Raw genomic sequence first — 22,253 nt, forward strand, 5'->3', positions numbered from 1 at the left:
TTTTCGAGAAGTAGTTTTTATTCTACCCCATTCATATGTATAACACCGTAGTGTGTGAGGTTTGACGTCTAAGATGGGGGAGGGATTTAATTTTCAAAACTTCTGTGTGTAAACTTCTGGGCAAAATTAGCGACCAAAAAAGATAGTTTTTTTCTTCGCCAAAGTAAAACTTCAGGGAGCGTAAATCCTCCCACAACCACCTCCCTCCAACACACTATTTACCTAATGCCAATGTTTTTTTTTAAATTATTTATTTGTACATTTTTTTTTCGTATTCATGAACAAATAAAACATTCGCAATGTGATACATATATAGCATTTTCGTTTGAATTCCAAATGCATTTCAAGAAATTGCCATGCCTTTTAAACTAAAATTAACTAAACAGAAGTAGCATATTATAAGTTGCAAAAAAAAAACAACAAAAATCAAGTTTCAATCATTTTGATGTGTATTTCTAGGCACATACGATTCCATAAACATCGAACTCGTCAACAATTGAACGAAAACAAAGATAATGCGCACACACAGATCGACTGACCAGAAGTGTGTTGTTGTACTTTGCACATTGTGCTGGCATGTATAAATATAAAGATCATAGAACGAAAAATAAAATCGTTCAATTGCGTTTACGTGTGCACTGTGTGTCAATTTATCAGTAAAAGAGCACTGTTTCATAATCGGGAATATGTTGGAGTGTAGTTTTTGAAACGGCTAAAAGTCACTCAATCACACATATGGTCAATTCGTCTTTGAACGTTTAAGTATAAAAAACATTTATACTATGTATAGTTATATTGAACAAATAATGTTTCCAAGATAATTTCGCAATAATCAGCAATACAACGACATTTCTAATTTAAATCAATTTAGATATGCCATTGCTGTCTGTTTCAATCCATTGAAAACAGTATACCAAAACATCAGACATTTATATGTGTACAATACAGCGTACGATACAGTGTTTCTCCCGGTTCTCGTACAAATATTCCGTTTAAAGGTTTAAAGACGAAAAAAAAAAGAGTATAATTCAAAGTGCCTTACCATCGGAAAACCTATACAAAATGCATAAAATTGGATTCATCGGTGGTGGAAAAATTGCCCAAGCCATGGCAAAAGGTTTCATTAAAGCCGGTAAGTAAAAGATGTGATTTCACAATGCTTACAATTGATTGCATCGTTACAAAGCAACGAGAACACATAATTTAATCAAATAGCGACCAATTCGATTTTCATCGAAGTTTGTCTGTACTTGTAATAGTGTAACCATGTCTTTTTTTTATTCTTTCATTCGTAATTGAAAGGTTTGACGAAAGCTGATCGAGTAACAGCCAGTTGCCATCCATCGGATCAGCTCAGTTTAAATGCGTTCAAGGTTAGACAATTTGATTCAATTAAATGTCTACGGTTCGATTTGTTTTCACTCTGAGAGAGACTCCCTATGGTCTCTTTTTAACATTGCCGTTCCTTTTTCATTTCTATTCAATTAATTATTCTCTGTGGTATTAGGCGATTGGTGCAAAAACGATAACAGAAAATGCTCCGGTCGTTGAAGAATCCGATGTTGTGTTTGTGTCAGTTAAGCCGGCAGTTGTGCCCGGAGTTTTACAAGAGATAAAGAGCATTGCAACGAATAAGCTGTTCATCTCGGTTGCCATGGGCATTACAATTGCACAAATGGAAAATGTAAGCTTTCACATGTGATTAATTAACATGTAGCATATAGCAAATATTAATATTGATAGCCATTTCATCATTTCGCAATGAATACACAATAGATTTTGCCGCAAAAAACGAGAGTTATACGTGTAATGCCGAACACACCGGCCATTGTTAATCAGGGATGTTCGGTTTTTGTTCGAGGAAAGAATGCAACGCAAAATGATGCTGACATCGCACAATCACTGCTGCAATCAATTGGAACAAGTGAAGAAATCACCGAAGACATGATGGATGCTGTAACAGCACTTAGTGGAAGTGGTCCGGCTTATGTGTTTGTTATGATTGAAGGACTTGCTGATGGCGCCGTTAAAATGGGTTTGACTCATTCAATTTAACAACATTTTTTGGGTTTCAAAACAGTTCTTTTTAATCAAAATGATGTCATTCACACGTCAATAACACACATTGACAATAGTTTCGAATGGAAATTGAAAATTTTCTTTATTCACTTTTTTTATTTAATCACGAATACCACCAATATCAATGGCGATTAGTTAGTTTTCCTTTTAAATAATACTCGCAAAGAATATAAACTGTTTCTTTTTTGAAACTATACCAAAATATCGGCACAAAATCAACAATAGTTGGGAGGTGAATTTTGCAAAAAAAAAAAAAACTTAATTTGAATTGCGTCACACCAGAGCTTATACTATTCTTAAAGGGCCAATGATTACAATCGTAGTTACAGTGTATGAAAAAGTTTGACAAAAAATGCAAAAACTTTGAAAAACTAATTCTAACTTTTTTTTGTGCCATTTCATAATTGGGGAATTACTGACTTTAAGAGGGTGAAAATGCGCCCATTTAACATGAATTGATTTCTTTTATTTCCATAGGAAAGTTTTAAACATGTTATTTAATTAAACTATTTAACATAATTGTGTGCAGTTAGCAATATAGTTATAGTATACTATACATTTTTATAGGACTACCACGTGATCTCGCTTACCGTTTAGCATCGCAAACAGTGCTCGGTTCTGGACAATTACTACGCGATTCAGGTGTACATCCTGGCAAACTGAAAGACGATGTTACAAGTCCAGCAGGTAATTGAACACATATAAAAATCAGTTAAGATCAAATCAACTTTATTATGTTGTGTGCATTTATAGGTTCCACAGCGTCCGGCCTTTGGCATTTAGAAGCAAATGGTGAGCATTTTTTTTAAATTACAATCCTGTGAAAAGTAACTAAAATAAAATCCTCTTTCGATTGTCAGCATTCCGTTCTACAGTTGCTGGTGCCGTCGAATCGGCCACTTTACGATGCAGAGAGATTAGTAAAAAATAACATAACAACATTTTAATTTGAACCTTTTTTTATTTGTTGCTTACGTAATTATATATTTAAAAAAATGCTGTACAATATTAATTTGAAGACATATCCCATTATTCCATAAATGTTTATCGAAATATTTTCTAGAATAAACTAGATCTTCATTTTTTTTTTTAAATATTATTCTCGGGTATATGTTGGGTCTTGAGACAGTTTCAATCTTATTTTTTTATAGATACCATATTTTAATAAAAAAAAATCCATTTCCCATTCTTCAAGACGAAAAAAAATGAAAATAAAAACTCGAAAATTACCGTTACACAGTTACGATCTATTCGAGAATAAAATATCAATTCAAAAGGACATGCTACGATTACAATATGCATTAAATAATTTCTTTTATTTTTCTACTATTATTTAGAAAAAAAAGTTGTCGCATCAAAAAAAATACAACAACAATATAAAAAAAAGCACTTTACCTATAGTTTTTCACATAAATTTGAATTACTACAAAATTTAATCCACTTTTGTTTCGAATTGTCCTCTCAACAAATCATTCGGTCACCAAATTGTGAAATTATTTAATCGATTTTCGTTAGATGGTCGCAAATGCAAATTTTCGTTTAAAGTTGATTGTGTGCCGATTTAACCAAAAAAAAAATTGTGTTTATGCTCCCGTTTGAATGTTTAGTCTTGAATATGACACCGATTCAAGAGAGAAAAGCAAAATGGTCTAGTAGTAACGGCAAGTTCAAATTGACGGCGATTTCGAAATTGGCAGATTTCAACGCTTGAGTCGGGATTTTATGTTAAATTGAATGGATTTTTTGGAAATAAAATTATGCAAAAATCTCAATATAATGAACTAAGTTAATCAATTTACTGAAATTCATAAAATTGAAAAAAAAATTATTGAAAATTGTATGTGAATCATTTTCACTCAAATCATTCTTCTTACAGCTAGTTTGCGTCAGACGGCGCTCACAGTCAACATATGTCACATATTTTCATACCCAACACAAACATATACATATACAAAATCTGAAAATCGGTTTTGACCGAAACATACAAATTTATACTACCGATTTTATATACCGATTTTATATTTTGTTTATGTATATTACACACATTGATTGACAGATGTACAAAAACATTTCGTTTTGTTCTAACCATGTGCCAAAATACCAGTCGCTGACTGTAGACGATATATATAATATGTATATATAAATTGACTACAACACCAATATATAAATATAGAAGTTTAAAAACCAAAGAAAACGATCATTAAAATTCAATGAAAAGAAAAAAAATGCTAAAAACTAATTGGATCCAATCAGGAACCACGGCAAAAATACCGTTACCGCAATAGCCGCGATGCATGTTGCACAAACAACAGCAACATTTGTCAATTTTTCGGTGGTTGTATTGTTATTTGAATCGTAAAAGCTCTTGTGTTCTTCCGGGTCTTTTTCATATTCCATTACTTCGACGTCGCATCGGAATTTTACTTTGGATGAATCACGGCACCAAAACAAATGGCCCGAAGACTCACGTCGCTCCAAATTCCAAATTGGCTCAGCCGAAAGGTTGTCCGAAACTGCTTTAAAACGAGATAAACGAATTGGAAGAGAGAAAATCATTAACGTTTCATCACAAATCAAATCATATCAAATCAATATAAATGCAGGTGAATTGAAACTTCCGCTTCTTTTCACATACGAAAAATATCCAATGCAATTTATTGTAGAGAATTCGTTCAGATAGAAAGTGAGAGAGTGTACACAATAGAGAGAGTAAGAACAGGAGTGGAAAATAAACTTGAAACTCGATTTGTCTTATTGTATCTTTTTTGCATCGCATGTCACGTACAATGCTTAAACCTATTAAGAAGATTTCGTTATGATTGAACCAAAACATTTCTCGACAATACGACCGATTGATGAATGATGTGCTCTATATTTAAATGCCAAAGACCTGAAAGTTGTCATACACAACTTGTGATGCGCACTCATTGATTTCGGTACCCAATTTGTGGGAACACCTTCCAGATCTTCCTTCAAAACATCCAAAAATTTTGAAAACGGGCTGAAATTACTCCCTGAACTCCCATCAAATGTCGATCAACCAAAACGTTGAGAGCACTTATACGAACTTTTTCTCTTTTTTCTTGAGCAACAAAAGAAGAGTGACCAAAGCTCTGAAATCGACTAAAAAAAATAATGATTTGCAGCATTATACATGCTGCAATTTGTTCACAATAATTTTGCATTTTTGCGAAATACACACAATTTGTATTTGTAAGGCACAAATCGCACAATGACAATGCAAGAAATATCAACAATGATTATCTGAAAATAACATTCTGTTTCTGTTCTTTCTTGCACACCCTCAAAAAATGGCAAGAGACAGAAACAGAAATAGATTTTCTGCTTTTGCTTCTGTTTCTTTCCTTTTGTGAAAACCCGACTCAAGTTCAATATCATTTAAATACGATGATTTTTGCGCTTGAATCTTATCAAAAATCCCCTTATCGCTTAAAACTTTTGTTGACAACGTAGTTTTTATTTTGTTCCCTCTGTCCCACAACGAATTCAAATGAACTTTTCAAACTCATTGAACTCGCAATAATTGCGAAAATGAAACAAACAAAAAAAAAGACTTGATAAGAAAATAGAAGCTTGATAATAATAACAGAACTATAAAATCGATTTTGTATTTGATTTTGCCACACCGATTGTATTTGCTTGTGAAGGCAAAAATTATGACGAAATCATCAATTGTATGCGCATTTCCGTTAACTTCTCGTGGTTTTTTCTGAACCGTAGCTGATTCTAAATGCCGATACTTCATTTTTTGAATGAATGTATTGACGGAAAGTATGTGCGCATTTTCAAATGAAAATTTGCTTGAACGTGTCAAATATTCAGTATACATAGCTGAGGATGATGTGATAAGACAACGGATGTTCACTCTAATTTAATGCTGACTCTTCACTCATATACAAAAAATAAACGCCCGGCGAAAAGCATTGCGCTTTCACCCTCCCTCTCTCTCTCTCCCTCTATCTTTCTCTTCACACAAATAGAATTTAGTTTGACTCACCTAAAACTGTCATTTTCGATGAAATGGATTTCTGTTCAATTCATTCACAAATATACGTTGCTGGCTGCGAATATCCGGTCGCTTTTCAATCGTCTACCTGGAAAACAGACAAAAAATAAACTATGATTGAAAGGATGACGTTAAAGTTAATGTGTTTTTCTCAAAAATGTTAAAATCTACCGAAGAGTTTTTTTTTTGAAATCGAATAGTATTTCGTTTAATCGTGTGTGCAAATAAACGAAATGTAAAATGGAATGAGAAGTAAATATCAATCACAATACACAAATGAGTGGTTTCTTCTTTGACGCTACTTCGAGTAAAAATAGCAAAAACGAAATGTCACCACAGCGTTTGTTGATTACCGGCACTGAATGAATTCGCTTTCGGTGTGTTTGTGTGTTATTTTTTGTTGTTTTTGAACATTTACAACCTTGAATAAATTCGATTTCGATAAAATGCAGATTTGGCAATTTTTACAAAAACCCATTATCAAACCACAATAAAAGACCAAATTGCTTGCTATGCATAAAATTGTATTCAATGTATTAAGTTTCTTTATCTATGTGTTATTACTTTGTATTTCATTATTGTGTAACTATTTACATTTTTTTTAAACCCAAAACGAAACAATTCATAGTCATTCGTTTTATATCAACAATATCTCTTTTTTTTTCGAGGACTCACATGCAGCTTCAAGGATTCAATAAGAACGAATTGAACTCGAATCTATTGGAAATTTACAATGATTCTAATAGAAATAAAGGTATTATTATTATTATTTGAATAAAAAAAAACTGAAATTGGATCGTTGTCGTATTCGATAATGTATTGGAAAATATCGGCAAACTTAGCGCTGTATGTACATATATCAGGTTTACTGCTAAGTTTATTTTTTCCATAATTCGCTTTACGTTCATATTAAAATACGCCAATACGAAAAAAAAGTTATAAACTTTTGTATTACGTTCGGGCAGTAACCTTTTTACGATCTTTCAAGTCAACATGTTAATTGCTGTTTGATTACGTTTTCGATTTTAAATAGAAACATCTATCGATCAACAGTTTCAACTGATACGGAGAGATGGGTTGTGCATTATAGATTTTAGTTTGAACTACAATCGATTCTTTCAAAGTTTAACTGTGTGCACTGAAGTGTGCGTCTGAATCGATTTCGTATTGTAATGCGAACATAACATTGGAATCGAGCCTTCACCTTTTGTTATGGCGAATACCAGAAAAGAGAAGACCTGTAATTTTCGTACGTGCAAATTCACATGTGTGATCGGTCACTCGCGGTTTTCTCTCTCTCTACGCTCATCACAAGAGTGTCAAATGATTCATTTCTATTGAACTATTCTTATGTGTCATAAACAAAAATAGCTTAATTCAAAACGGAGGCTTGACTCTCTGCGATAGTCAAAATGTTCTCTGTTTTTTTTAATTCATCATATACGAATAACATAAATAATGGCATAAACATACCATTGACAGTGACATACTTAATGCAGTATGTGATTTTGAAACAAGAACAATTGCCAACAAAAAGAATTTTCGGTTTCACCATTGGAAAGCGATACGCTTGCCCGCTCAAAAAAATGAGTCTAAATTAAATACTAATAAATCACAATGAACTGTCCCCTCTAGTTTTTTTTTTTTTGGTTTTTGTTATTCTCCGTCCCGACAATGTGTCATTGCGGAAAATTCAACGTAAAATCAAACGATAAAATTATCGTCGCGAACGCCTTCGTCTTAAACATTGTCTCTTGTCTGATCTGGTTTATCAACACGGATCTCAAGTTATGATTTAGAGAAATGATTATTATTTCAAAGAAACAACAACGACAACAACAGGCGACTCTGATCTGGGGGAAAAACAACAGCAAGGTTATTTTCAACACACATGATATTTATTCAACATTGAAAATGCGTGTGCTTATGCATTTCATTGTTTAACGGTGACACAAACCAAATAACAACAATAAAAAATATGGTAAAATGCGCATCAAATAAACAAACTAACATTAGTGCACGAGCACACACACATGGTCAATTAAACCAACCCGTGTCAAAGACCAATAAAATTAAAACTCTTACAATAAAATTAGGATACCATTAGATTTGTCGCTTAATTTACAATGTTTTATTGTTCGAAATGTTGTTCCTGGTTCTAATAAAAGAACATCGTTCAATGAAAGAAAATACGCTTTAAATTGTGAATTCGGTGTGATCATCTGTTTTGCTGACGTGAACAATAGTCATCACATTATTTTACATGCTGCATTACAATTTGCAACAATTTATTTAACAAGATGATTAACAACAATTGACTACATTCTAAACGAAGACGAATTTTGTTTACAGTGCTGTCATTTTTTTTTGAGTGCGTAACAACATAACCATCAATCAAAAATTATGTTTATTTTTAGATGAAATACATGCTTATTTTTGGATTTATATCTTAAATTGGTCTGATGATATAATGAATCAACACACTTTTACAAGGAATACCGGCTAATTTGCTGGTTGACTCATTATTTGATGAGCAGATCAAAAAAATGCGCGATAAATAAATCAACACACAAATGATCAACAATGCCGCGCACCGTTGGCGACAAATAAATTTTCGCTCGACGTGCACGAAAATTTATTTGATCGTATTTTCAAAATATGTGATTCACATTTACATTGTGTTTTTTATTATTATTATTCCTATCGTTCATAATAATGATAAAATTAGCGTATACTCTGTTTATCGCGTGTGTTATTTTTCAACGAATGTCACTTTACTTTGCCTCGTTTTCCGGAGATAACACGAATACTGTTGTTATTGTTGTTTTTTTCGGTAATGTTCATGAAATTTCGATTGAAATAAATGAAGAAGGAAAAACTGTACCAATGACGTAATGTTCACGCGATCAACTGCCTCACACCACCAATGGTTATCGCTCTTACAACAACAAAATAATTAAGCTAATTCCATGTACACAGTATATTACGAGTAATTTGCAAACCAAAATCCGTTGATATTAGAATATCATTCAATGTGCACTATAATTAAAGTTATCAATGACATTTGTGATTCGATAAAGAGCGTCGAGAATATGTCGATTGAGAATTAATTGAAAACAACTTATTTCTAATTTACCTTTTAGATCACCTTATTTATTTAATGTTTTTTTCATCGTTTTGCGTGATCCTTATATGATTTTGCGTTTTTTTTTTTTGCTTTTGTTGCGTTTATAAGATTATTGTGAGAGGACGTATGTGAACTTCACCTGTATGCATTTTACAATGTGCGCGCACAATACGATGTGTATTTTGTTCGTTTTCCTTTCACTTTGTGTATACGCACTTTACAAGTATTATATGCGCAATAATAAACAATCACCGTGTATGGAACACACGTGTACCCGTACACTCTTTATTTTAACTTGGCAATCAGTTTTATAAGTTGAAATTTTTGTTCGTATAGACTTTGTTTCTTCGTGACAACGTTTTTCTTTATGATATTTTTTATACTTGAGTATTACTGTTGAATTTTTTTAGAATTTCAACAAACAATCAAAAATGAACAACAACAATTAAGAAAAAAACGAATTATAAAACAACGGGAAAGGTAAATGCGTTTTGAATGACTCTATTTGGGCTTGGCACAATAATAAAATTGATGAAAAAAATAATTTCGTATCATAGAGTTTTATCGCTCTGTTTGATTGTGCTGAATTAAATTAATGCTACAGCGTTAAACTATTGAATTCACATCGATATCACGATTGTCCGCGAATCACTCAAGTTCACTACTTTTATTGATTGCAAGGACTTTATTTTTCTAATTTTTCGATGATCTGATTTTTCGATTAAAACACAAAATTTCTGGTTGACATCTGATTAATCGCAAATCGGTCGAGAGTATGACGAGAATCGATACGTGTTACAGCTGTGAAAAGTCCGTATTGCTTCAGTTAGAATGCTGAACTAGCGCGTAAAGTTGAATTTATATGTTGTTGTTGCTATTCACTGTTATTATTTCAATGAATCCACAGATAGACTTGATCGAAGTGTTTTCATTGTGTGTTCGATGTGTATGCAACATGTAAGTTTGAATGAAAAAACACAACAAAATCACCACACGTATGAGAGAGAGAGAAATGAAAAATAACAAAAACGAGCACACACCAATAATAATAAAAGGCGACAGACCCAAAGCACACATCAACTGTTTTGTTCGAACTTCGTTTTTTTTTTTACTTCTTCTTTGTCGTTTTGCGTAGCGAATTATATATTACGTCGTCCAAATTGTGAGTGTCTAGCGTGAATGTATGCTTGCGCACAACGTGTATGCGTGCATGTTGGCATGGTGGTGGTGATGGTGGTACTTGTGTGATGTGGATGTCAAATTCATACGACAACAAAGCGCATCAATGGATCAGCATTCCATACATGAGCCAATAAATGATTTTGTATTTCATGTGAATCCAGAATAAATTGCTGATGCACAAGGGATTACGTTTGGGAATAAGACTAATGGCAAAGTGCAAATGGTGACCACACATACATATCTGCTTATCTTTTCGAACAAAAAAAAAATGCCAATCTTCAACCTTTCAACAACGTTAAAGAGAAACACATATTGAATCACCATTTATATGTATGTTGTTGATTGTACGATTGTATCGAATGGCGAATGGACAAGTAATTGACTTATTCAACGATGTGAAACAACTTTGAAGGTTCAAATTGAGGATTGGGTGTCAAGGAACATGGTTTTATAGATGAGAGCAATGGTAGACAATAAGCAACTTGGTAATCTAATTGGTACATTCATTTTATTTAAAAAAAAAAACTGTGTTATTCAACTGATTACCAATCTTAATTAAACGATTACGTCTACAGTTATTTAGAGATGGAATTGGTCTCATTTCAAAACTCGACGCTTTATTTATATAATTGGCGAAACTTTGTGGAATTTATTCCATTTTTCTTCATATTTAAGATTTTTTATTCAGTTGATTAATGTAACGTTTTCTGTTATCAACAATGCTTTGTTTACAAACTCAAAACCGATTTTACTCGTTTGAGTCTCCTTCAAAAAAATGAAAAAGAAAATGACACCATTTAAACGATTTTCAGCAATGCCATAGCGCCATCCATTGATAAAGAATCAAATCATTGAATTTTGATGGGAAAACAGACAATGAAACGCATTAAAAACGATTGGAAAATCTTTTGGAATTTGCATAATTTTTTGAATTAATAATCAGACATAAAACGGAATATTTTCAGATAAACTGTAAAATTTAAGTAGGCGTGAGCTCATTTTTGGGTACTGCAGCTGCTAATTTCAAAATCTAAGATATCGTTTAAATGATGATCATGTCATAATTTAAGCATATTTAAACGAATTCATGCGTAATTTTAAACAACAAAAAAAACATTATGTCGTAATTGTACTATAGAAAATAAATGTACGAAAGTTATTTGAACAATTCATTTCGTTAATTCGAAACGTCAACAAAAATAATAATAATATATCAACAATATGCTATGGAAATTGTAAATTTGAAATGTCAAATATACTTAATTTAGTCATTTTAGTACACAATTTCAAATTTGTTGCGTCCGCAACCATTGTTTATTCATTATTTTTTTTACCATAACGCGAAAAAACGTAAAAGCATACTCTTCATGATTATAAAATTGACATAAATATTTTTCTTGAGTATGAATCAATACCTTATATTTTTCTCAAATTTCAGCTTGTTAATTGTTGTACATATTCACCGAATATATCACTTTATCACGTCTCCCAAAAAAAAAAAATTTGTTATTCCGCATCAATTTATTAAAAACCACTTTTCACATTATTTTATTTTTGTAACGGGCGCTTTTGTCCTAAAACTTTCGTTGATTTTTTTTATTTTTACATTTAAATCGATTCTTTTTTAGATTATGAATGTTGTTTGCAGCTATTTTGATTATCATCGTTTTGCAAATGAAATAAATTATTATGCCCAAGTAATTGTTTTTGAAAGAGAAATTCATCAAAAAAACTGAAAAACGAAAACCCAAGCGCAAATGTAATTCGGTGCGAAACTATCAAAATAGTACTTTGATTTGAATGTTGGCTTGGATAAAGTGACAGATGCGTTGTGTTGCGTTCTAAAAGTGAGTTCGTCAACACTTTTTAAGTAGAATTCGGTTGAGTACGCAGGCATTTGAATGTTTGTGCAATACACAATGAGAGAGTGCGAGACCTATGCGTATGTGTGCGTGTGTGTTTAGTAAAAATGGCGACCGTTCCGTAATATGAAAGATGCAGAGGGCGCAGCACAAGCGAATCAGACATTTACAAAGAAAGAATAGCAAAAATTCACACTAAAAGAAAAGGCAGACAAAAAACCAGAAATTATTATAATTTAATTGTTGCCAGACGGATCATTTATCGCCACGAAAACGCTGTTCAACAATCAGTTTTCAATCAAAAACCACCTTGGAATTGAAGAATTGGTAAGATTTTCCATGAAAAATTCGAGCAAATTGATGAATTTTCGGGAATTGAAAGAAGAAAATAATAAGGTTCATAAAAAAAAACAGTACATATACATTGTTGAAACTTGCACTGCGTCCATTCGTTGCCTCCATACACTCGCGCACATCTACAAATGAAGTTTCAGCAAGTACATTTCAAACAGAGTCAGCATATACATATTTGATATTCATACGACTACATGCAAGCGTAAATACGAAATCGACAGAGAGTGAGAGAGAAAAAAAAACTTCGGAATAGAAAAGACACTCTGAAATGGTTTAGGTTTTAGTGCATTTTCATTGTTTCCAAATTGAATAGAAAAAGTTTTCTGTTCGCTAAGTCGTTCTGTGTTGGCAAATTGTGACCAAGAAAAATAATCAAACAATAAATGCCAAAACGAAAACGGTGAAATCTCGAAGCAAACAAACTTGTGTAAGAAAGAGAATCGAACGAAAAAAAAAAAAAAATTGTCGTGTTTTGAGTACCCGTACATTGGACCTTTTTGTTCTTTTCCTTGTTTCAAATACAAAGTCGCTTTCTTTTCGTGAAACAACTGTGAGTCGATAGCGCGTATGCATATCCAATGAAAAGAATGGAGAACTTCCAGGAGAGATGAGACAACCAATTTTATTCATATAAATTAAATCAGTGAAAAAAAATCGCACAATATCTTCATATTTTCTTGTTCCGCAAAAGGTATGATGAGTAATGTGAGTTTAAGTTTTCTTTTTCTTTTCGATGAAGAAAATCGTTCTTCTGTCAAACGAATGTAGAATAAAAAAAATGTCTTTAAAATTCTAAGTCGAAGTGAGATATTGGACGAAAATTTGACATTTTACCGTTGAAACCAAGACACTTTGCATAATTTATTTGTTGTATTCATGGTTATTATTGGTTCTACACATGCACAGAAAAAACGAATCAGTTTCAAACGAATTTTTGCTTATGCCAGTGTATTTCATGTTTATGCGTGTTTGACTTATATTTAACAATGTGAAGAGAAAAAAAATGTTTAGTGTACGCTGCAACAGTTTGATGAAACGAATTGAGAATTTTTTTTTAAATCTTTTATATTTTTTCTGTTTCTTTTTTTATATGCTAGTTTCAGAGAGTATGCATCCAACACGAAGCAACTAAAGTCAATTAACGTGCATTTCAAGGAAAAGACTTGGTCTCAAATCCAAGCATTTGCAAAATTAACCGACCCAAGTGTGGCGTGTGTGTGTATGTGTGTGATCTAGACGCAGAAAGACAACAAATCAATTCGAAACATGGAATTGCGTGTAGGAAACAAATACAGACTAGGCCGAAAAATTGGTTCCGGTTCATTCGGCGACATTTATTTGGGAACAACTATTAAAACCGGCGAAGAGGTAATTTTCGATACGAAATAAATATGTTTGCAAATATTGATAGTAGGGCACTGGACACGGGCACACGGGTTGCTATGAACATAACGGAACGTTGTCTTTGTGTATATGTGTGCGGTGCGCGTGCGATGCGTGCATGTGTATTTTCTTGAAGAATAGAGAGACTCACAAAATAATTTATTGCATTCAATTGAATGCTTTTTACGTCTTAGATCAAAATGATTACAACATTATTCAGGTCCAATTAAATCGTGAAAAAATAAGCATATTTTTCATGTTTACAATGATATTATGTTGTCGCATCACGTTTTTTCTTAAGAAAATCTCCAACGACAATAAGAAACGAAATAAAGGATGTTTTTATTCAATCAATTCATCTTCGAAAGAACGTGAAAGCGCATCTCACGTGTCTTGCCGCGAGTTTTGTTTTTTCTTTAAATTCATTCAGTCAATTCGTTTATTTTTCGTTACTTTTTCCATTTCCTGTGCTGTTTTCATACTTCGATATTCAAATCGTTATGAAACAAGACCTAAAATTATTTTCTATTATCAACGCCTCAAAACAGTACAATTGTTACAATTCTACAATTCTATTAGATATTCGCATTGGCTTCCACTTTGACTGACAATGTTCAGATTCAACGTTTGCGAACATGAATAAACAAAATATACGTAAAACAGTAGAAACATTCTGAACTTAAACGACTGGATAGAACTTCAGAAGCTCCACTGTTGTGCAATACACACCGACACATATACATGCAAAATTCACCGACGTGATCTGTCTTTTGCCATTTGATTATAATGAATAAATGTGATTACACATTTGAATAACATGCTACACATCTTTCGTGTGCTTTCCATGGGTTTGTTTTGTTTTTTTGTTTCTTTTTTTTTTGCATAATAAAATCCAGAGATGATAGGAGTAATTGATTATTTGCAACCGAGACTTGAATTGAATAGCCTACCATTCGACTTATTTATCCGCATAATATTTTGTGTGTATGGCCTACGATTCAGTTGAAATGATTCCAATTTATGGTAGACTAATGCTTAACCTGTACATAGTTGAATGGTTTTTTTATGAAAACAGAAAAAAAACAGCAGAAATAAAAACTTGAATGGTTTTTTTTGTTCATCGTTTTGATTTTGATGTGATATTGTTTTGTGATTGCAGGTTGCCATAAAATTAGAATGCATTCGAACGAAGCATCCCCAACTCCACATAGAAAGCAAATTTTATAAAATGATGCAAGGTGGTATTGGAATACCACGTATTATTTGGTGCGGTGCCGAAGGTGATTATAATGTAATGGTGATAGAATTGCTTGGTCCATCGCTTGAAGATTTATTCAATTTTTGCTCGAGATTGTTTACACTGAAGACCGTACTGCTGTTAGCTGATCAAATGATATCCCGCATTGATTTCATTCATTCACGCGATTTCATTCATCGTGACATTAAACCAGACAATTTTCTGATGGGTCTCGGAAAGAAAGGCAACCTAGTGTATATGATTGATTTTGGTTTGGCGAAAAAATATCGTGATTCGCGAACACTGCTGCACATACCGTATCGGGAAAACAAAAATTTAACCGGCACCGCGCGATACGCATCGATAAATACACATTTGGGCATAGAACAGTCACGTCGTGATGACTTAGAATCATTGGGTTATGTACTCATGTACTTTAATTTAGGCGCACTTCCATGGCAAGGTTTAAAGGCCGTTAATAAACGACAGAAATATGAACGAATTTCCGAAAAGAAACTGTCCACACCAATCGATACGCTCTGCAAAAATTTTCCCAACGAATTTCCAACGTATTTAACATATTGCCGCCAATTACATTTTGAACAACGTCCCGATTATAATTACCTGCGAAAATTATTCCGATCGCTATTTCATCAAAAGAGCTTCACATACGATTGTGTATTCGATTGGAATATGCTTAAATTTGGTGGCTCACGAAATGCGGTAGGAACAAATGCAATAGCCAGTGGGGCAGCTAACAATGCGGTAAGTGGTAGCGCTGGCGTTGGTGCAATGGGAAGTGCAGCGATGGCTAGTGGCACGGCACAACAGCAAGAAGATAATGATGGCCCAACGAATAAACGTAATCAAATAACAAATCATCCAAACGAAGAACCAATGGCAACAAATAGCCCACGACCACACGACAAACCTGAACGACGTTCATCGGTGCGACTTCGGGGTCAAAATGTGGTGACTGATTCACGAAATGCAAAATAGGGAACACAGAAACCCATATGAAAACACACACATTTCGAACACATGGAACACTTGCGAAAAATAAGCAAAAGGGAAATTTACAAGTAACATTTATTATGAAAAATAAAACAGCAACAACAACAACAAAATTGAGAAAATTAAAACAAGTAATTTTGCATTGATAAAACAATGAGATAAAACAAATACATAGGAACAGCGTATAAGAGAAAAAGTGGCAGAAGAATAAGTCGAAGAAGAGGAGAGAAAAAAATTAATTAAATAAGAGCGTGAATATTGAATAGAAATGGAATCAGAAGGAGAACAGAGAAAGTTGTAGGGACACACAGAGACTACAACATTTATTCAATGTACTAAATTAAAGCAAACAAGAAAAAAAAAAAGTGAGGAAAAATATGCTATAATACGGAGGGAAAAGTGTTATTATACATTTTAGTAACAATTTGTCTCTAAAACTCTAGAAATGATAATTGAACCATTAGAGAGGGTAAAGTTTTCCTTTTTTTTTAATTTAATGATAAACAGAAAAAATACAAAAATACACTCTTTTTTATTACTTTGTTCTTTTTTATATGTATATGTAAAATACATGTCTCTCCGCGTTTTATTAATTCGAACCAATCATTTTCTTTTTGTTTTTGAGTATAAAAAGAGATGAACGTGAATAAATACTGAAATTAGTGAAATAGACGCGGAAACTAGCAGTTTTAAATGAAATCACAATTACTCGTCGTTATATCTATTGTCTACATTATTCGTCGTCATAATTCATACATATTGAAAAAAAAAAAATTAAAACTGCTAAATTTACGGTTACAATTAAATGAAAAAGAAAACACATACATTTTTTTTCTCAAATAAAACTGACACAAAAACCAATATAAATTGATTGTAAAAAAAATAAATACTGTGAGAAAAAAAAAATACCGTTGACATATGATGATTCGATACAAAAAGAATTTTTAACGAAAAGCATAAAAAGTTTAGAATAAAAAAAAATTGTTTGAATTGAGTCGAGAAGAAATGCATGTCCGGATACCGAAATAACCACAATTCTCTTTTTTTTTCTTCATTTAAATGTTTACGAAATAGAAAGAACAGTCCCTTTCGATTAATCGAACACGTAATATGTAAAACACAATAAATTCTTAATTAAAATTTATAAACAAAAAATAATTGAACGTGGGAAATGTGAGAAATTTCTAGTTTATACACAAAGAAATAAAAGATGAAATACATTTTAACAAGTAAAACAAAAAGCGCATTTACATTATTATGATATAACGTTAGATTTACTGAGACACACACATACACACAAACATTGAGAGACACAAATTAAAAATGAAAACTGATTTTTTTTTGTTGTTAACAAATATAAAAACAAATGTGTAAAATAAAATGTAAAACGTACATCGTCTGATTGATCTGAATTTTTTTCGATTTTGGTTTCAATATGGTTATTAGGTGAAATTGTTCCAAACGAAAAACTTGACGACGGACACTGTGAAAGGATGCGGCTACATCTTTATCGGGTGTAATGCTTTCATTCTTTTATTCTTCAATTTTTTTTCTAAATAATAAGCGCATGAACAAATCCATCGAAATAATGTCAACTTTCGGGATTATATAGATAGTGAATGTTCTATTATACATTCACTTGAACGAAAATGAATTCCGTCATAGACGCCGAATGCAAAATGCTTCTAATTTAAAGGGAATTAATGACTTTGAAAGCATCAACAGAAAAATAGTAAAAAATTGAATTTCAAAAAAAAACACACTAGATTATCAAAAATGATGATAAAAATAGAAAAAAAAAAAAAAACTTTGTAAATTTTATTAAAGTATTTGTGAATATTGTTCTTTAATGGTACCTTTTTTTTTCTTCTGCTTATGATTTAATAAATTTCATTTTTAGTTAAAAAAAATTCTCTCCTTTTTAATATCGAAGAAGCTTAATATTCTAAAAAAACAAATAAACAATAACAAGCAAATGAGAAGCAGATAAAAGTGAGACTTTATTATGAGGTGATGGGGTGAATAACTACCTAAATTCAATTTGTGCTGCAAAATGAAATCCGGTTCCCAAATCGGCCGACAGATAACACACACACATATATATACAAGACAAAACGAAATAAATGAATGTACAACATAATGGGAAAATAACAAATTTCGTGTGATGATCCATTTAATCGAAATACGTGGTAATTAATTCCATTCACATGACATTTTATTTTTTTCGTTTTTCGTCGACGAAATAAAAAAGAAACAATTGTCATTTGAAAAAGAGAAATAGAAATTCAAAACAAAAAAAAAATAGCAAATAAACAAATACAACACGTAATCAATTGTGTGGAATTGTACAGTCACATCCATGCAAAACATCCAAATTAGTCTTTTAAGCGAATAAAATAAAAACATTGGAAATAAATGGATTGCATGAAATTTCAAGTGTTTTCTTTACTGAACTCTCTCCAAATGCACATTATACATTTTCAGCAAATGCCTTTGCAATGGCACACAAGTGTTTAAATTACGCATTTCCATCGGGATATTTGTTAAGACGATAATAAAGTAGAAAAATGTTAAATACAATCGGTGTGAAATTTACATTTTGTTTTGGTTTCAATCGGATCGAAAGGTGACAATGCGATGAAAAATAATTTTAAAATTTCACGAATGAATCGAGACGTGGTTTCATTTATTTCAGATATTTTCCGAATTTCAGCGACTTACCTTAAATGATAACTAACCTTTTCATATCGAAACCAGATTACTAGCCAATATTCGCGATGGATGTTACTCAATAGAATAGTGGTCAACATTCATATTCAAAGCCAAAAAGAAAAGAAAAATCGCATATTTGGCCAATTAGTTATTATTAATTTTTCATTAAAATGTGTCTGTAAATAAAGATGTTCAATTTCTCTCTTTGAATCTTTTAATTTGTGAAAACTTGATGCTGGAAAAAGAAAAACTTTCGAATGTCGCGCCAAATGGTAGCTTACCCGATAACACTTATAGTGTTACAAGATGCACGGAAAGTATTGTTATAGTTGTTAGTATATTTGGCGCGAAACCGTTTCTGTCACAACCAATAAGCTTGCTTTGACTCAACCGACTTTTTTTACACGATATAGTGAAAATACCAAAATAAAGCATAACAAAAATGGAAGTGTGTAATAAAAAGAAACGAAATTTACCCGACTGGATGAAATCGATGGTGAGAATGATTGTATGAGGTTTGGTTTTTAATTCAATATTTATTAAAATGTTCGTTCTAATAAATTCATATGCTCAGCAATGTACCGTTCAAATTGAAAGACTGGGTATGGATATGATAGTTGAACCAAATGTTGCAACTGACGAAAAAGAAAATTCAAACATATTAAATGTGACTGATGAAACGAAAAGCCAATCGAATGATGTGCCAATTAAACGGTATCGAACACGATCGAGCGTGTCTAATGCTGAAACTCTTCAAAATAATACACAAGTACAAAGAAAAGAACGGTCAGCGACCGCACCAAGGCCAAAGCCAGCATTCATCGACTACAAAGGCAAAGTTGAATACTATACCGATTTTATTGATATTGCATTCGCAGCGGATACGCTACTGTAAGTGAAATGAGTTTGAAAATGTTTACTTTTCATTTTTATTTGTCAAATGCGATATTGAATAAATTATTGTGCTGCAGGACATGGGTGAATGGTCAACAAACAAATGAAATGATACCGGTTGCATTCGATATGGAATGGCCATTTACATTTCAAACGGTAATACGATTGTTACACTGAACACCAATATTTGTAAATGAAACTTAATTGATGCAGTTCGGTTTCGATTTTTCAGGGGCCAGGTAAAACAGCCGTCGTTCAACTCTGTGCAAATGTTGATTTATGCTACGTTCTTCACATTGCCGATTTGAAAAAATTGCCAGCGGCTCTTGTGCAATTATTGATGCATGACAAAGTATTGCTGCATGGAGTCAACATTAAGAAGTGAGTATTTTCTGATGATAGAACAAACAAAATATATTCGGGCTATAATAATCAGATGAGACGTATATGTTTTGTTGACCTAATGACAACGTTTTTATGTTATTTTTGTGACGTAGTATGCTTTGTTTTTCAGTGATTGCCGAAAATTGGAGCGAGACTTTCCTGAAATAAACTCACAAAAGATGATTGATCAATGCATCGATCTGGGCGTATATTGCAATAAAATCATGAACACTGGTGGCAGATGGAGTATGGAACGACTTGTTTGGTATCTTGTATGTATGATTAAAGTATTTGTTACTTTTAAATTCGCCAATTTCTATATTCTTCAATTGGCATTTGTTATCACGAATTTCAGTGTCGCCTGAAAATAAACAAGGACAAAAAAGTGCGAAATAGTAAATGGCACATAATGCCATTGTCGACTGAACAACAAATCTACGCTGCTATCGATGTATATGTAAGTGTTGAACATATTTGTGATAACATATGTATTTGTGTGTGTTGTGACAAATGTCAAATCGTTGAGGTTACGTATTGTTTTGAATATTTATTCGCACAGCAGCCGCAGCCGCAGTAAAAGCAAAATTAATTTAAAATTAACGAAAAATTTGTATTTTTCATTTATCCACTGTACAGATATCACAAGTGATGTTCTACAAATTAAAAGCAAAAGAAGTGGAACAAGAAGAAGAGACTCGAAAATTTATTGAAGAATACGGCGAACAAGCCTACATCGAACGACAAAAACTACTCTAATCGCAATTCTATTCAAGGTGTTCAACAATGTCTTTGCCACTAGTACATATTTTACGAACGGGTTTAATTAAGTACGGGCAAGGATTGCGTCTACAAAAATTTATCACATCTACGTTTAATGAACAAAACGATTGCAAATTTAAAAATATTTTAATTTTAACGGAACATCGACCGGTATACACAATCGGCATTCGCACCAAAGACTATACCATCGATGACGAAGCGTATCTACAAAGCTTAGGCGCTGAATTTTATAAAACAAATCGCGGCGGTTTGATTACTTTTCATGGTCCTGGCCAATTGGTCGCCTATCCAATACTTAATTTGAAAGAGTTTGAACCAAGCATCCGATGGTATGTGTGCCATTTGGAGAAAACAATTATCGATGTGTGCAAACAATTCAATTTAAATGCAAAAACAACACCAGACACGGGTGTCTGGATTGACGATCGCAAAATATGCGCAATGGGAGTGCATGGCAAACGTTATATAACATCGCATGGATTGGCATTGAACTGTGACATTGATTTAAAATGGTTCGATCATATTGTACCGTGCGGTTTGACTGATAAAAGTGTTACATCGTTGACCAAAGAATTAGATAAAAATGTATCAATTGACGATGTTATGCCGTTATTTTTAGATAGCTTTAAACACACATTTAATTGTAAACTTGTTGAATTGTCTAATAATGAGACCAAATTTTACATAGATCATTTAGTTTGAATCTTAATTTTATTGTAGTTATATTTTAATTCAATGCCATTTTTCAACTTTTCTGACTGAAATAAATTTTAAATCATTTTACAATATAAACGAGAGAAATGTTTTTTTTTATTCTCAATTTTTTTTCGGCGAGAGGAATCATTTTGTGTATGTAAGAATCTGTATTTATTTCATTTGGCTGCCGCTCTCTTCCCTTTGACTTATAATATTTAGCTAAGGCTGCATCTCGCGTCTACAGTCTCAGATGACCATGAATAAAGTATCGTTCAAACATTTAAATAATAAATACAAATCTTACGTCCTTGCATCTGCTCTCTGTTGACTGTTAACCATAAGTACAAAAAAATTCTTTCAAATTTGAAAATCTTTCGCACGGATCAAAATAGTTACCGTTCGACACGATTTCTGAAAAAATCCGAAAACTAAAATAATTTTCGGAAATATTTATGATGTATTTGTATCAACTTACAATCGGCCCATTTACACCGATAATTCGTCAACTTCTTGTGTATATGA

The 22,253-nt window shown here is 32.4% G+C and overlaps 5 protein-coding genes across 18 annotated transcripts; 4 read left to right on the forward strand and 1 right to left on the reverse strand.

The window, feature by feature from the left end:
• The first annotated feature begins 624 nt into the window (after positions 1-624).
• On the forward strand, positions 625-3,358 carry LOC116337354 (pyrroline-5-carboxylate reductase 3). Its single transcript, XM_031761812.1, has 8 exons — positions 625-762; positions 872-1,132; positions 1,303-1,373; positions 1,508-1,684; positions 1,777-2,035; positions 2,647-2,766; positions 2,833-2,871; positions 2,940-3,358. Exons 2-8 carry the CDS (start codon positions 1,063-1,065, stop codon positions 3,008-3,010), a joined length of 807 nt encoding a protein of 268 aa, XP_031617672.1. The 5' UTR covers positions 625-762; positions 872-1,062; the 3' UTR covers positions 3,011-3,358.
• Positions 3,160-12,157, reverse strand: LOC116337357. Of its 11 annotated transcripts, none has more exons than XM_031761816.1 (3): positions 11,831-12,157; positions 6,098-6,194; positions 3,160-4,595 (listed from the first exon to the last, which is right to left on the reverse strand). In XM_031761816.1, the coding sequence occupies exons 2-3, from the start codon at positions 6,108-6,110 to the stop codon at positions 4,315-4,317; spliced, it is 294 nt and encodes a 97-aa protein (XP_031617676.1). In that variant the 5' UTR covers positions 6,111-6,194; positions 11,831-12,157; the 3' UTR covers positions 3,160-4,314. The 11 variants fall into 11 exon arrangements, with proteins under 11 accessions (XP_031617676.1, XP_031617684.1, XP_031617680.1 ...); XM_031761824.1 differs by having other exon boundaries at positions 3,160-4,592; positions 11,831-12,137; XM_031761820.1 differs by lacking the exon at positions 11,831-12,157 and adding an exon at positions 10,298-10,312.
• A 258-nt stretch (positions 12,158-12,415) lies between these two features.
• On the forward strand, positions 12,416-17,506 carry LOC116337353 (discs overgrown protein kinase). 4 transcript variants are annotated; one of them, XM_031761808.1, is made up of 3 exons: positions 12,416-12,604; positions 13,729-13,999; positions 15,174-17,506. In XM_031761808.1, exons 2-3 carry the CDS (start codon positions 13,898-13,900, stop codon positions 16,248-16,250), a joined length of 1,179 nt encoding a protein of 392 aa, XP_031617668.1. In that variant the 5' UTR covers positions 12,416-12,604; positions 13,729-13,897; the 3' UTR covers positions 16,251-17,506. The 4 variants fall into 4 exon arrangements, with proteins under 4 accessions (XP_031617668.1, XP_031617671.1, XP_031617670.1 ...); XM_031761811.1 differs by lacking the exon at positions 12,416-12,604 and adding an exon at positions 12,832-13,058; XM_031761810.1 differs by lacking the exon at positions 12,416-12,604 and adding an exon at positions 13,068-13,336.
• Positions 17,507-19,329: 1,823 nt separating this feature from the next.
• On the forward strand, positions 19,330-21,039 carry LOC116337478 (Werner Syndrome-like exonuclease). Its single transcript, XM_031762080.1, has 7 exons — positions 19,330-19,473; positions 19,552-19,868; positions 19,949-20,027; positions 20,104-20,252; positions 20,386-20,527; positions 20,611-20,712; positions 20,892-21,039. The coding sequence occupies exons 1-7, from the start codon at positions 19,420-19,422 to the stop codon at positions 21,009-21,011; spliced, it is 963 nt and encodes a 320-aa protein (XP_031617940.1). The 5' UTR covers positions 19,330-19,419; the 3' UTR covers positions 21,012-21,039.
• On the forward strand, positions 21,006-21,790 carry LOC116337479 (putative lipoyltransferase 2, mitochondrial). The gene has a single exon (XM_031762081.1). The coding sequence runs from the start codon at positions 21,039-21,041 to the stop codon at positions 21,735-21,737; it is 699 nt and encodes a 232-aa protein (XP_031617941.1). The 5' UTR covers positions 21,006-21,038; the 3' UTR covers positions 21,738-21,790.
• The last annotated feature ends 463 nt before the right edge of the window (positions 21,791-22,253 follow it).

This window comes from Contarinia nasturtii, unplaced genomic scaffold (assembly GCF_009176525.2).
Source record: "Contarinia nasturtii isolate CC-2019 unplaced genomic scaffold, AAFC_CNas_1.1 Cnas_scaffold_285, whole genome shotgun sequence".
NCBI lineage: Eukaryota > Metazoa > Arthropoda > Insecta > Diptera > Cecidomyiidae > Contarinia > Contarinia nasturtii.